This window comes from Idiotropiscis lumnitzeri, chromosome 1 (assembly GCF_059441095.1).
Source record: "Idiotropiscis lumnitzeri isolate Australia: NSW breed Sydney's pygmy pipehorse chromosome 1, RoL_Ilum_1.0, whole genome shotgun sequence".
NCBI classification, from domain to species: domain Eukaryota; kingdom Metazoa; phylum Chordata; class Actinopteri; order Syngnathiformes; family Syngnathidae; genus Idiotropiscis; species Idiotropiscis lumnitzeri.
The window spans coordinates 27,714,080-27,729,288 of record NC_142391.1 but is presented as its reverse complement, the minus strand read 5'-3'; the positions used below and the strand labels follow the sequence as shown (position 1 = coordinate 27,729,288).

General features: G+C 42.0%; 1 protein-coding gene across 7 annotated transcripts; it reads left to right on the top strand.

Annotated features, from left to right (window-relative positions):
* The first annotated feature begins 167 nt into the window (after nt 1–167).
* kansl3 (KAT8 regulatory NSL complex subunit 3) lies at nt 168–13,377 on the top strand. Of its 7 annotated transcripts, XR_015842803.1 has the most exons (23): nt 445–583; nt 2,816–3,090; nt 3,350–3,520; nt 3,604–3,694; nt 4,816–5,001; nt 5,082–5,210; nt 5,292–5,408; nt 5,508–5,606; nt 6,794–6,865; nt 6,946–7,020; nt 7,111–7,268; nt 7,340–7,403; nt 7,509–7,697; nt 8,109–8,262; nt 8,542–8,619; nt 9,286–9,459; nt 10,245–10,332; nt 10,553–10,680; nt 11,015–11,121; nt 11,379–11,583; nt 12,098–12,193; nt 12,280–12,395; nt 13,168–13,377. XR_015842803.1 is itself a non-coding variant. In XM_088292849.1 (22 exons), exons 2-22 carry the CDS (start codon nt 2,879–2,881, stop codon nt 13,168–13,170), a joined length of 2,616 nt encoding a protein of 871 aa, XP_088148975.1. In that variant the 5' UTR covers nt 168–426; nt 2,816–2,878; the 3' UTR covers nt 13,171–13,377. The 7 variants fall into 7 exon arrangements, 6 of the variants coding, with proteins under 6 accessions (XP_088148975.1, XP_088148967.1, XP_088148984.1 ...); XM_088292849.1 differs by lacking the exons at nt 445–583; nt 12,098–12,193 and adding an exon at nt 168–426; XM_088292841.1 differs by lacking the exon at nt 12,098–12,193.
* The last annotated feature ends 1,832 nt before the right edge of the window (nt 13,378–15,209 follow it).

The window sequence follows — 15,209 nt, the reverse complement described above, 5'->3', positions numbered from 1 at the left end:
ATATTTAACGGCATTTACGAATTATATCATTTTAAAAATCAAATGTAGCCCTTGAGCGCCACATTTTGTCCGTCTTTCTTGTAAAATGTATTTTGGGGGCGGGGAGAGCACATTCTACTCCATTCCAGTGAAATCCAGTCCCGGTTTTGCGGTAGCTTTTACGCGCCATAATCTGGATTGCCAGTTTTGTCGGAAAGCAGCCAAATTAGCCAACGTGATTTTCACACGAAACCTAGAAGGGGGACTGTCGCTTTTATATGGCAACACATCATACACTAAAAGCAAGAAGGCAAGCTAGCGCGCACTGCCTGTGTCGATTTTTGTAACGTATATTAATTGCGCCTAAATATGTACAGGCTCGTATTAGTTATGCGCGCAAGAAGACTTTAAACCATTACGCCTATATATGGATCGATAGGGGAAAAGGTGAGTGACGTCAACTGCTTTCTGTTAGCTTTTAGCTAGCCGAGCTAACATTAGCATGCTAGGCCAGCCCACCCACAACAGACACTTCTTTGTGGCGGTTAGTGACTGTTGAGCAACATATAGAAGGCAGCTGTCTGATTTAGTGATGCCTTGCGATGTACGTTAAAGAGCGTAAAGAGTTAACGTAACATCTTAATTCGAATGGCGTGGGAGGTGCTCGGAAAAAAAGACAAAGCACCTGCATAGCTTCTAAAGATGGATTTTTGATGATTATAGCTCACAAACGTGAATGTTTTCCATCCTCTGTTACTTAATCGAATTATATTTTATGCATATAATTGTTTTATTCATAGGTACACTTGTACTGCATTGCCTTTTAATATGAACTATTTATATATGCACAAACAACTGCGTCATGTTCACAAATTGATGACGGCAAGTACGGTAGTTACTATAAATCCCTTCAAATGTCCTTATTCCCAGTATTAATAATGTAATTACTGTTATGTTATTGAAGGTTTGTTTTGTCAGTCAATGATGTCTTAAAGGAACACACCGGTTCCTGTATTCCATTAGTTGGTGTGTATAAGGAATAAATGCAAACATCGATGGCATATAATTTCCTGCAAAACGGTTTAAATCAATTAAGTATCAAAACTATGAGATACCCATGTTAGACATTTTGAACCACTCCACGTAATCACTGTGACGTCACGTGTGTTCTTCACTAAACTGTTCATTTTGGACATGTTTCTAGGTTTATTGTGTTGTAAAAAATGGCGGATGGCGTCGTCCAATATTCCCATAATTTATATTTCACCCTTTGCGTTAGGTTTCTTGTTATCCCTAGGAGAAATGGAGGCGGTGTAACATTAACTGCACAATGGCTGGCATTGCAGTCAGCCTGCGAGCCTCCAATGCAATTCATATCGCAACTCTACGTCCCTAAAACATAACTGATTAGCACCTATTTTTATGTGCTCTAGTGCATTCTCTAGAAGTGAAAGTTGCAATTGGCTTCTAATGTGGACTAAATGGGTGGCAAAAATGGGGAAATGCCAATATTGTAAGGGTAATTTGGGGGGAAAAAACAAACGATGTTAATTAGTTAATTTTTTAAACAGTAGTGTTCTAAAATTATAATCCCAAACTATGAACTGAATTCGTTCATTTTTGTTATGGTGCATTTACTTCAGTAATTTGAAGTTTGAACTGTGAACTGAACTAGTTTATTCATAAATTTGTGAGCTGAACTTGAAATTGAGCTTTCCCAATGCTAATGTACTGTAATCGGGGCGCTAAATTGAGACCAAATTAGGCACCCAGCCACCCTAATTTCTTAATGGTTTGCCTAAAACTATAAGAGGTTGCCATGGTGCAACCGTCCCTTCCAGGGGTGGGGGGAGGTACGTTTTAGTGATCTCAGATATTTACTTATTCTTCCACGTTTCAATGGCAATGTTCAATCTTCTTGAGAATAAAAAATCCATCCTCTTAAAAAGGATATACTTGCTTTAAGATGCGCCGTCATAATATTAGCAACATATAAAAAAAGAAATATTAGCGATATTATTATTTATCGTGATAGCTTTTGAGAAAACATATTGTTCTAAAATGTGTTATTGGGACCAGCCTAGGTGAGTGGCCTACGCCCATCCGATATAGTGTGAAAATACTGCCGGATGAGTCCCTAAATGTTCAAAAGTCTTAACTAACAGTCTGACACAGAGCTCTTCAGGCACCAATCCTTAAGAAGTCGCCTGTCTTATTGGAATTGTGAACTTCATGATGACCAGATTGTTAGTTTACCATTTAACACACGCTATTGCTTAAAAGTGCAGGAAGAAGTAATAAAAAGAAAATCAACTTACAAAGCTGTGATGTTGAATGTGATGCAATGGAAAATGTGGGTGCACCTAACTTTTGTGCTAGTTCACCAAATGAAAAAAGTTGCGCGCATCGATGCAACCAGTGCAAAATGTTAGTCTAGAGCCCTAGTAATGTCCATGTATGCTTGCAGGCAAAGAGAGCTAGCTCTATAGCATTGCTGTTAATGACAAAACAAAATGGTTATATATATTTTTTTACATTTTACATTAATATCAAATTACCCTGAATTTCGAGTTAAGTCATGTAAAAATCTGAAATTATAAATTTTTCCAAAATACCTCTTAACTTCCCATGGAAATTTGCCTGAATTTTCCATCCCAATGCAACCTTACTGACAAAAAATAATTCGTATAGTTGATTAATTGCCAATCCCAAGTTTGGCAGTTCTCGTCTTTTCGTGTCTTCTTGTGATGCAAAACTAGTTCATCACGCTGTGTTCGTCACATCAAAACCTCGTAAACCAAGTCTAGTCTTTTATGCTTCGTCACTCCTCCTTTAGTTGAGTTTCAAGCCTAAGAGGTTTTGGAGCCCTTCCCAGGGTCAGTTTGGGCCCAGGAGGAGGATGCATCGCGGCTGGGATAAGGACTACCAGATTTCGGCACGGAAGATGGGGACATCCTTGCTCTTCCAGCTGTCGGCTCACGATCGGGAGCTGGATTTGGTGTGTCTTGACCACAGCTACGCCAAACCATGGAATGCTCACCCGGACGCCAGCAGCGCACGGCCCACAAGAACACTGTTTGTCACCCCTCGTCGCCAGCCAGAAGTCTCTCCGTGAGTTAGTCTTGTTAGAACGGTGTATCGTGTCTACTGTAGTTTAAAGCAGAACTAACTCATGTACTACAGCAGTATGTCTATGAACTCCAAGACACGGCTAAGTAAAATGTCATTAGCTAATTTAACGTAGCCTAGTTAGTCCAGGGTAGACACAAGCTGTTGCAATTTTAATCTCACTCCTGAACAAACGGTAACGCTAAACGGTGTTCTCAACAGTCATCAACAATTTAAATTTTGTTTTTGTCTCCTGTTGCAGAGATTCAGAAGCTGTCATCGATGTGGAGACGGTCACCCCCACAGCAGTTCCTCTGTATGATAACCACAAAGCTCAGAGCGTGATGAAGGAGTGCGAGCGGCACGTCCTGTTTGCTCGCACTGTTGCGGACAGCCCCCCTCCTCCTGATGACTGGGAGGAACATATAAACAAGTAAGGCAGCTGCATGGAGCATGTCAACATCAAAAAGCATCTCTCTCACAATGTGTGTGTTTACAACCTTATTGTTCTTTTAGGACGATGTGGTCCGTCGCTCAGACCAAGCTATTCAATAAGGTCCTCAAAGCACTTCAGGCTGAAAGATTAGCCCGCTTGGCCAATGAACATGTAAGTTGAGCTATCATTCAAAACAAGGCCGACGCCAATGCATTTGAAACACATACTGTGCTGTTTTCTAGAGAGAGTGACATACTGTCATCACTGTTGACATTTTAGTCCTGTTGTGGGTCCAGCTTGACATAAAACACTCGCCAGACAGTACATTCGGTACACTTGCATTTTTGACATACTTTACACAACAGGCCAATGTTCACTTTTGTGTGGCCTTGTCAAAAATATTTTGATGTCCTATCGTAGTTTCCGAGTTTGCAGTCATGTTGAAATGCACAATGTCATATTGAGGTTTTGATAGTGCTCAACAAGATCAGGACAATATGAGAAGTTCACTTCTAAACCGCTGAATCTTTTAAGTACCTATTGTGGACTTTTTGTGTATCGTCAGTTTGACATATTTTCTAAACTTGCAAAAGTCTGATAGATTATTCATCCCCTCAGGAAAATTACACATGTGCAGTGTTAAATATATAAAATAATTTCCCCCCAGAATCAGCATTTTCCATGTTATAAAGAATGTCTGTAAAGTTTGGTTTAATAGCTCTCCGACTTGTATTCAAGCAACTAATGGTGCCCATATTTGGTAGATGTGTAAACATCTACATGTACTCCCATCTCAACTTCAGCTTTATGGAGTACTTAAAAAAATCCAAAGCTGTTCAAACAAATTGCTGTCTATTGATTAAAATCAAACATAGAACAAAGTTTAAACAAAGCCATTTTCTCATGCTGAGTTGAAAGGCAAGGAAAAACAATGGGTTTTAAATTATGTAATTGTTTCCACAGCGCTGTCTCGCCGTTTGCTTTTGTAATAACTGTTTTAAGTTGGGACAATACTTTATGGACACCTTGTACTTTACACTTAAAAAAAATCTCCCACAATTGTGGGCCATTAGTAGTGCTCAGATCAAAAGATGATTTAAATTTCAGTTAATGTTGGCACAATGAGTAATAAATAGAGCAAATGTCAGAATTCAACCAGAGCCGAGTCTTAACTCTTAAAAAACATCTATGTTGACTGAGAAATATATACAAAGCTCACTTTTCTCAGGGGATCTACTCATTCAAGCTGAACTCTGTATGTGTTTGTGTATGTGTGTTCCGTCCTTCAAAAGGCATCCAATGAGCCAATATTGCGCAGGATAGCAGTGGACAAATGTGCCAGAAGGGTGCGGCACGCCTTAGCCAGTGTGAATTGGGACACCAAGCTGACGCAGTGGTTGCACACCACTCTGATTGAGTCGCTGAGTCTCGCCATGCTGGCCGCCTACTTGGATGTTCTGCAGACTCTCAAAAGCAAGGTTACTTCATGTCAGACGATGGCACGACTCTCTGCTATTGGATTTGTGACGACGTGTCATTTTCATTTCTGTCCGTGAAGCTGCCGTCGCTGATCGACAGAATGCTGCTTCCGGCGGCAAAGACGGGTTCGCCCAGTGCCGAGGCCCTCTCACTGCTACTGAAGCGGCCGTGGGATCCGGCTGTTGGAGTTCTCGCTCAAAACAAACCGGTACGATTACACACTTATGAAAACTCGTTGTAGTGCGCTATGGAAAAATAACTACATACTGCTTGTCCTTCAATGTTTCAGAGCAAGCTCCCTGGATCACCCCTCATCCTAATAGCACCAACAAGCCCGACCAATCCAGCCGTGTCAACATCACGACGAATGAGATTCTGGCAGTCACAGCTCTCCTGTTTTGGCAAGGTGTCACATGCATATTCTTACTTGTTACTCAGTTTCCGAGTAATTCTGCTCTTGTCGTCTTTCCAAACCTTGCTGATAACAGCTGTTTCTGTGTGTCAGGTCATTCCCATACACACTCATGTCACCAGCGGTGCCAATATTGGCATTACCCAATGTCTGGAGCACATGTTGGGAACCGTTCGAGCAAAGGTCATTGAGGTAGAGGGCATGTTTTTTTCTCTATTTTAATTCTTTTTGCGGTTTTCAATTTGTGCTAATGTCAGTATTATCACTATTATGGTAGTTTTCTTATACCACACACAATTTTCAGAACATATTTTGCTTTGTTTTATGCTATGACCTTAAAAATGGTCATCATTAAAAATGAGTGTCTGCTCTGAGTTTGTTTTCATTGTATACATAAAGCTTGAGTAAATATTGTTCAAAATCATTTTGAATCATCATTTGAAAAAGATCGCTGCCCCGACTCGCTCATATTAATTGCAATGCTAATACTTAAACTCCACCTTGTCAAGGTACCTCTGTATATTCCTACTGAACGAAATTAGTTTTCTACAATAATGTAATTTTTGTGCTGCATCATCCCACCTCAAGATTTTGAATGTAAAGATGAAATATGAAATCATTTTAGTTCCTCAGCCGTTTAGACTAAGGCTCATGAGTTTATTCCAAATGTGAATTATTGCGATTTAGTCTTGTATTATTTTCAAGGTCATCTTCCCTTCTAGTTTTTTTTAACAACCGCAAAAAATAAATTAATCTGTATTTACGATATACAGTATGAGCGCTGCCTCCCAGTTTTAGTAAAGTTGATTTCGCTCACACGCCGCTCAGAACTCCACTTTGAATGCCCGTTTTACACTGATGTCCAACATCCTCATGCGCACCCTTCCCCCTTTAACGCCTTCAGTCACGTCCGCATTTCTTCAATAAAAGCCGCGTGTCAGCAGGAAATGCTCCCAGTCAGTCAAGCAGAGCGGTCATCAAAGTCACACGACTTTTACAGATTTTAGAACTCGTTGCGCACATTAGGCGCGTCGCATCATTAGGTCCGCCGCGCCGCCCGGTGTGCCATCCATTATGGTCGTGAAAATACGCTGAGCTTCTCAACTTTCATGAAACAATGATAATGTAAACACTATCAAGAGATGTATCTTTTGAAATTAACATAAAATATGCATCGACTATCAAGTCGACCAACTGACTGAAATGAAGCAGAGTGGAATTGAAAAATGTGTTCTACTTTGTTGCAATGTTGTTTTTGAATTTAATGAATTATTTAGCCCTAGTCCAGACTTTGCTGTAATGCCAACATGAAAAAAAGTAGTACCGCGTACACTTCCGATGTTCCTCCAGAGGATTGACTGTGCCACTCAAACTTACAGGTTCGCAGGCACTTCCCCCACAAACCCATCATCTTGGTTGGCTGGAACGCTGGTGCACTCATAGCTTGTCATGTAAGGATTCCCATATTTCTAAAGTTCTAGTGTTTTGCTTTTGTGGGTTGATGGATGATTTAATGGTGACTAATCGACAGGTTTCCCTCATGGAGTACCTGACCGCCGTTGTTTGTCTCGGCTTCCCCCTGCTTACAGTCAATGGTCCAAGAGGGGTGAGCCTTCACGGAATTTGTTGAATAATTTCTGGCTTTTTTCTGTTTATTGCTTGTAGTCTATAGTTGATGTGTGTCTGGGACTTACAGGATGTAGATGACCCGCTGCTGGACATGAAGACCCCAGTGTTGTTCGTGGTTGGTCAGCACGCTCTGCAGTGCACCGTGGAAGGAATGGAGGAATTCCGAGAGAAACTGAGGACTGATAACAGCATGGTGGTCGTTGGAGGAGCTGATGATAATGTCAGGTGAGTCTTGGTGTCCTTCAATGGCCGTCAAATACATTTACATGTGCGCTCAATCAATTTTCTCTTGACAGAATCAGTTCAGCAAAGATGAAATCAGACGGGCTGACGCAGACGATGGTTGACCGCTGCATTCAGGTTGGTGCTTGAAATCTCTTTCTTGTGTTTTTTTTTTGGGGGGGGGGGGGTGAAACGTAAACCCAAATTGCCACTGTTGTTTGATTTTGTTTCACTGATCCGCAGGACGAGATTGCAGACTTCTTGTCTGGTGTCCTCACACGGGCGGAAAGCCACAGTCATGGCTCAGGGGAAACGAGGGAACTAGACACAGAGAAAAAAAGGAGACCTCGACGAGAGTTCCCTTTTGACATGGAGCGAGGACGGCCTTCCTCGCCTGCGCTCAGACTCCCGATCTCTCCATCAGGTTCAGAGGTCAGTTAATGACCAAGGCATAAGTGTACATCCAAAATTAATTTGGGGTGAGGATTTTCAGGACAGGCAGAGAAAAGCCCAACTGCCGGGTAGTAATGAAAGTTCTTCCTTCAGTGCTGTACAATGGCAGTTTTTGTCGATGCTTTTCAGAAGATGTGTTACTTTGTGGTACAGTGAGGCGGACTAGCGGTTAGCACTCACGCCGAGTCACTGCACGCGCGCACACTGCCTAACGGTTTTGACAGTTGACAGCCATCCAATTCTACACTGTCCTTCGCAGATGCCAACGTCGCTCACACGGCCAGGCCTATCCTTTTAAAGCCATGCACACTCAAAGTCACAGATATGACAGTAGAACTTGATTATATGGAGAACACTGTGCAGTAAATGTCCTCTCGCTTGTGTTTACAGGATTTGTCCAGTGTCTGCAGCAGTCCCACTTCAAGCCCCAAAACCAAGACTGGTCTTTCTCCAGCGCAGAAATCCAGTCTGATTACAGCCACACAGCTCCTTAAGACCCACATGCAACGCTCTGGCACCGTGCTGTCACACAAGCAGGCTCAAGGTTAGAAGAGAAACTGCAGTGAAAAAGCACATTCTCACACATGCAGAGCTTCTTCTTTCTCTCTGAACCAAGTTCTTATTATAAACATGCAACTTTGGGTAGACAACTGAAGATGTTGTCAAAGCAAAGAGCAATAAAGGCGTGATTTGTGTATAAATATTCTAAACGTCACAACATCTTGATGGGGCAAGATGGAGCGTGACTGAAATACTCTTTGTCTCCTTTTCTACAACTTTCCTCTGTGGCCTCCTTCCCGTTCTTTTCCCGATTCATTCACAGCTCAGTTCGCTGCTTTTATGAAACAAAACATGCTTGTGAGGAAAAACCTTCCTCCTGGTACTCCTCCTTGTATTTTTGGTAAGTGGCTATCCCTCTTCCTTTCTCTGTTTTCTCTTTTTTCCCCCTCCTCTCTTTGTCTTCCGATGCCCGCATAGGGCCCCACTGTTTCCAAAAAGACAAGAACATGTCAGTGAATATCAACTCTTAACTCATTTACTGCCATTGACGGTTAAAGACATCAAAGGTCGAATTTTTTATTTTTTTTATTTTTTTACTCGGCTGGTAGTGATTGAGTTGAGATGAAATTCCTTACCCTGCGCTCTAATAGACCACCGTCTTTCAATTATTCCCTCGTCAAAAAAGCAGTCGTGCCACTAGGTAGGTATATAATCCAATGCTAAATTAATTATTTCTGATGTATTTGTACAATACGTTTTGACATGACACATGGAGTTCAACTATAATGTAATTCTCTCACTGCAATACAACATAACATGATGGAGCACAGTGTATAATTGCTCCACGTTATGATGCAATGTATGATCATTCAATATATATGAGATTTTATATATCAGCACTGCCTTGCCTTCCCCAACAGCATTACATAAAAAAAAAAAAAAAATCTCCATTCCTTTGTGAATCTTGTTTGGTCCGATTTGATTTATTCATATCCATTCTGTTGACTTAAATTTTAAATATTTACAATGTTATCCCTTCATGAACCCACCATGTCTTGTTCTCCAGTGACAAGTGATCAGATGGAGGCATTGGACAGAGATGAACTGAGAGCTCGCGGCAAGAGGCGACTAACCCCGAGCCCTACCCCAAGCAAAGCCTCGAAGAGGGCCAAAATCAAGGTCACGCTTGTTTCCCAAAGCGAGTCGGGCGGGGCCACCATCAGTCCGGCTGTACAGGAAGGTACAAATTAACATTATCTTTGCTTATATTATATACTGTATGAGACGGTGAATAGAGACAATATACACATTAGATAGATCGTGTTGTCCAGCTTTTATTACGCTGAGGCTATCTCTGGGTAGCGATCCAAACTGTGCAATAAACACGCCGATGTTGATACCTTCTCTTCAATACTGCTTCTTGGATGATACTTTTGTCATTACCCCTGTCATAGTATTATTTCTCATTAAAAGAAAATATGTTAAGATAAGTATTGTTCTATTTTGTTGTTGAATTTTTAAACCTTTGGCGACAAACTCTGACAGGCTGCATATTTTTCCATAACACTGACCACATACTATTGAGATTAATTTTGTAAAGGGGAAAAAAAACACTTTTGACCTTGGTAGCCTATTATTTATTTATTTACCAGTTCAGTTACGCGGAACTACAGCCAAGGGACAGTTCATAACACACAAACCCAGTGTGTGGATTTCCTCTATGTATTTTTTTCCAGCATGCACACAACAAACAAAAAAACATGTCACAAAAGAAGCAGTTACACAAAACTGTTCTACTCACAGGGAGCCATGACTTAATCTGCTGCATAAATAGCAGCAGGTCCACCTTAAGTGCAGTTTCTGGTGGAAGAGCATTTAATAGATCCTGTCACATTACTTTAATGTCATCGGCAAATGAAGAAAAGATGCATTATTTGCCTCTTCAGCCACACATAAGTGGTTGTGAATCTTGTGTGTGCAGCTGAACCAATCGAATTTTTCACATTGCATATTGTCTTTTTGCAGTGGGTGTTTCTGGAAAGCCTCTAGCACTGAGAATGGGGCAGACTGTGGCCGGCGCAGTGGAGCTCTCTGGACTTCTAACAGGCCAACGGTAAGCTCGTCTACCCAGCTGTAAATGGCCATAATAATCAATATACTACGAAACCCGTAACCACACCCATGTCCCATTCCCACCTAGTCGGGGAAAATAAAAAGTTTCTTTGGTGCAAAAGGGGCTGTTAGCGCACAATTAAGAAAACTGAGAGTTTTGACCACAGAGCCCTTTCTGAGGTGGCTCTTGAGTAGACTGGTGGTTATGTGTGTCACTGCAGGTCTGCTAGTCTCTCAGAGGTGTCTGGTGCCCTGTCCCCAGGCTCCAGCTCCTTCAACAGCCCTCAGCCTTGCATGGTGTCAGGGTCGTCCGCACCAATCCAAGCGCAAGCTCCGGCTACTGCCCAAGGTATCTTTGCTCTGCCCCCCCCCCCCCCCCCCCCACGCTTGATCGTACTCGCAACGGTGCCGCTTATAGCCTCTGCCGCGCAGTGCTATAGCATCCTCACCGCCAGAAGCGCCTCTGACATCGAGCTGTGTGTGAGAGCATTTTTAAGCAAATGTCATCGATCACCTCTTACACCATCACTGTTTGTCACTTGTCCTGAATTTACCTCTTTGGACATGTGGTGCGTGTTGTGTGTGTCCACCCAGTTTGAGGTTGCCTGCCAGAGGGCCGCATGGGTTGGGGCGGGAATAGTTTTTATAGATAGATAATGATAATTGTGCCTGTGTGTGTGCAGCATCTTCCGCCAGCAGTTTGCTACAAGGCCTAAGTTTCAGTCTTCAGGAGATCGTCACCAAAGCATCTAGCTTGCCGTCTGCGGAAGCCGTCGCTGGAAGCACACAGGTATGTCAAGGTATAAATCTGAGATTTACTGGAGAGAGGCTGAACTTCTGAGGATTTGGACAATTTCAAATTAAACAAGATCTCAAAACTGATGAATCGATTATGACAATATTTATATATTCATTTTGCAATCGAGGCTCTCTGAATTTTTTGCGGATTGTGGATCTTTTCATGTCCCACACTTAAACAGTCACTGCTCTACACCGGCATGTGTACTGTACATGAAGACAATCATCATTGTACTGCTTTTTTTCCAGGCATTCTGCGGCAAGCCGCAGGGTCAGGTCCTGAGCGCCGTCTCCACCACCACCAACAGCAGCACTCTTCTCCGCGCAGTGCCCGTGGTCACCGCGGGTGGCGTGGCCAAAACCAACGCGATCCACCAACTGCTCACAAATGGCGGACTGGCCAAGCTTGCCAGCAGTTTGCCAGGCTTGGCCCACATCAGCAACCAGAGCGCTGGTATGTCTCGAACTGCCAAAGGGCGACGACCACGCTGACTGGCAGCAGTGTTCAGCCAACACTCGCTGAGCGAGGATGCTAGTGTAAGAGGGCAGCTCTGGCGACCAAGACAACATCTGGGGAAAGACTAGCAGTACAATACAATTTGTACTGTGAGACGTTTCAAAAAGTCTTCACTTTGCAGAGTTTTTTTTTTACATGCCTTGTTTTGGGAGATAGTACAAATATATTAAGTTGTATGATGGAAAATAATTGTGTGTCAAGTCGGTCAGCTGTTTTTGGTGTGTGAAAGACTACTAGATCTTGGCCTAAGTGTTGAAGCTGCCATTTTATTTTTGTCTCTTCATGCCATACTGTTTTGTAAATGCTCCATTCAATCACCCGCATGTAATATCCATCAATGCAACAAATGCTGACATGTATTGACATGACACGACCTCTGTGGCTGTTGCAATAAAAACTGGAATCATACTGGCTGTTAAATGCTTCTGTTTTCCCCCACTTTTGTCTTCAGTTTCAACTGCATTTGCCATCCCCCTAAACTAAACCCGACACATTTGCTGTAGTCCTCATTTCTTTGTCAAGCTCCCAATTTGACTTGCATGGAACAGTAAGACCATTCATGTCCTCTTATTGGCACACTTGCATTTTGATTGCATTTTGTGCTGAGCATGTTTTATTGTGTGTTGTCATTAGGGCAGAAAGCCCCCACATCCATAACAGTGATGCTTCGAGGAGCGCAGTCTGCAAGCAGAGCAGGATCGCTCAGCCAACCTGCTGGGGTGACACCTGCTCAGAACGCTGAGTCTCAGGTGCGTCTCCTTTGTTGAATGTCTTCAAAAGTAATAAGGTTGCCGACATGCGGTTTACTCTTCACAACAAAATTGTTAATGTGGCAAGCGAGTCCCTTTCAGGTAGGGGTCACTGCCCCAGACTTTTGCGTCCAATCTGGCTTCTTGATAATTATTAATTTCATGGAAGACTAAATTGTCCATTGGCGTAAATGTGGATTGGTGGTTTGTCAATATCGGTCCTCCTCTTTCTCAAAACCAGATGACCCGAATGAGGACAAACCCTATAGAAATGGGACAGAGGCGTGCGGGAATGTAGAAAAATGCAAAATGAGGGCTTCCACGGATGACAATGTGAGTGACACTCACTGAGTGTTGCTATTTTTCACTGGCAAAAAGAAAATGTGTGCTTTAAAACATCCAGATAAGTGCTAATGTAGTCGCTCTTTGCCATTGTTTCGCTGGGTGCAATTATGATGCGCGGGGGGAAAAAAAGACAATTATGGCAAGTAAAAAAATCGCTTCAGCTAAATGTTATCTGAACTTGTCTTAATTGGCTGTTGTGAGCTGTACCTCGGAAGCTTTTTGAATGATGTGGATACAAATAATTTGCCTTGTTTTCAGAATCAATGGAGAACCTTTGATTTGCCATTCATTCCTAATTGCAAATAAAACCTTAGTGGGATTTTTCTAAAATGCTCATTTAGAAAAAAAAAAAAAAAAAAATGCCCAGAGTATTGCTGCATCAGATGAGGTGATTTAAATTCATATCTCTGATACTCTTTTCTTGCAGTAATCAAGTGTTTTGCTGCTGCTCCCTACAAGTGACCCCAGCGCCCAAACGGGACCGATGTACTTGAGGGGCCCCTGCTACAGCGTTCTTTCAACAAGCTATTGTCTGCATATACAAAAAGCTTCACTTGAGCTTCCGGAAACGTCACAACTGTAGTGGACGATTATGTAGATTGTAAGCTTAATCACAATTAAAAGCCTGTCACATTTACAGGAGTTTTGTGTGGTGTAACTTATGTTGCCTGACTACACAGCATTTTTTTTTTGTCATTTAAAAACAGGAGAATATTTGTCTCTAGTGGCAACGTGCTTGTTATGTTCACTGAAGACTCTTACTATTTCTTTAATACAGATTGTCTAAAATCCTGCATACATATGTACTTTGTTTTTTGCTGTTCAGTAAAAATCCACCCCACCCCACCCAATTTGGCCTACTATTTACCATTCTTCATAGGCCATCCTGTGTGTTTTCCCCTCAAGCCTGATCTAATGCTCAAGTGGCGTGTTTACAACAGCAGCGTAAATACAGCCCACTCATCTGAGCAGACATCCTGTCTTAAATTCTGCACGCAGATAAGGCTCGGAAGATTGAGTGCCTTCCCTCTTATATAAGCCACGCTTTGTTTGTCACTGCTGGCAAACCTGCTGGCAGTTACGTCTCAAGCCTCTCTTATTACTGAAAGCATCTTTGTTTTCTGTTGTAGTTTAATCTATAGAGGCCTACACGCAACCGTATACTGTATCGCTGAACGTGCTCTGGTTTTACAAAGCAATCGTTGAAACCTCCAAAGTATACTATAGGTTGACCTGATGATAGATAGTAGGGTTGTTCAATTCCACTTTTTCACTGTGACTACTGATGATACCTCTAGTACTTTACATGTATAAAATGTTATTGAACATGACAAAGAATTGTGAACAAAGCCTTTATTTCTGACGCATTTGATGATTCGACGATGTGTCAAAACTGCCGCAGTATCGTGCCAACTACTGCAGTTGAGGAATTATTCAATGGTAGATTTTTAATTCTTTGCCTTAAGTATCTGTGGCTGGTGTCGTTAGCCTCCAGGACCAGCCGATAACATAAGGGCAGTACCAGTTTGATAGCGATATTTGGAATCAATAGTCGCCCATCCCGAATAGATAGATGGATAACTAGTAAGGCTGCACAATACATTAAGAAAATATATATAACAAAAATGGCCTATGCGTAACGCAAAGACATGCAGTATTTTTTATGGAATTGTGCCTTTATCTGAAATTGACCAGTCAGATGCAAACTTAAATGCGCATTAATTATCTAAGAACTCATTGAGCTTGCTTAGTTTGCCGCATTAAAAAAAAAAAATTTCATTAGGTGATGAAAATGTTACTTCTTTAGGTACATGTTAAATATCCCAAGAATATTGATATTGCTATTGTCAACATCCACATGGCATGTTTTTCCAATATCGAACAGCCGTAAACGTTACATTACAGAAGCGTTGTCCTGCCAATGTGAGTCAAACATTTTGGACTGGGCAGTGTCATTCCAACATACCGCAAAGTCGTTTAAATGTATGGGAAAATTTGTTTGAACGTATTGGTAATACGTTGGCTAATTGCTAAAAACAGCATCCCCCCCCCATAATTCCACAGGGTATTGACTTGCGCGTGAGCATAAGTGTGCATGCGGAATTCAATACCCTGTGGCACTTTGGGGAAATAAATGCTGATTTTAGCCTACGTTTAGCAATACGTTCAAATATGCTACAAAGTCGTTCGAACATAGTCCAGCCAAAAATGTTTACTCCACATGGGCAGTTCCACGATTCCTTTCTCGATAGATAGATAGATATCCTCTCCCTCCCTTCTTTCTTTTTTCGTAGATTGACTAATTTCCTTCCCTACATACTGTCCTGGTTTTGTTCCCTCCACCTTCTCCTTCTTCCCGTACTTTCTTCTTTCATAAGTCAAATTGAAAAAGTGTCTGCCAGGGTTCTATATTGTCGCGAGGTGGCGGTAAAGACGTGCCCCTCAACTCCTGTTTGTTGTTGTTCGCTA

Coding starts and splice junctions, on each gene's coding strand:
- kansl3 (XM_088292841.1), top strand. Junction 5,002..5,081: donor TGCAGACTCTCAAAAGCAAG/GTTACTTCATGT, acceptor CTGTCCGTGAAG/CTGCCGTCGCTGATCGACAG. Junction 5,607..6,793: donor TTCGAGCAAAGGTCATTGAG/GTAGAGGGCATG, acceptor TCAAACTTACAG/GTTCGCAGGCACTTCCCCCA.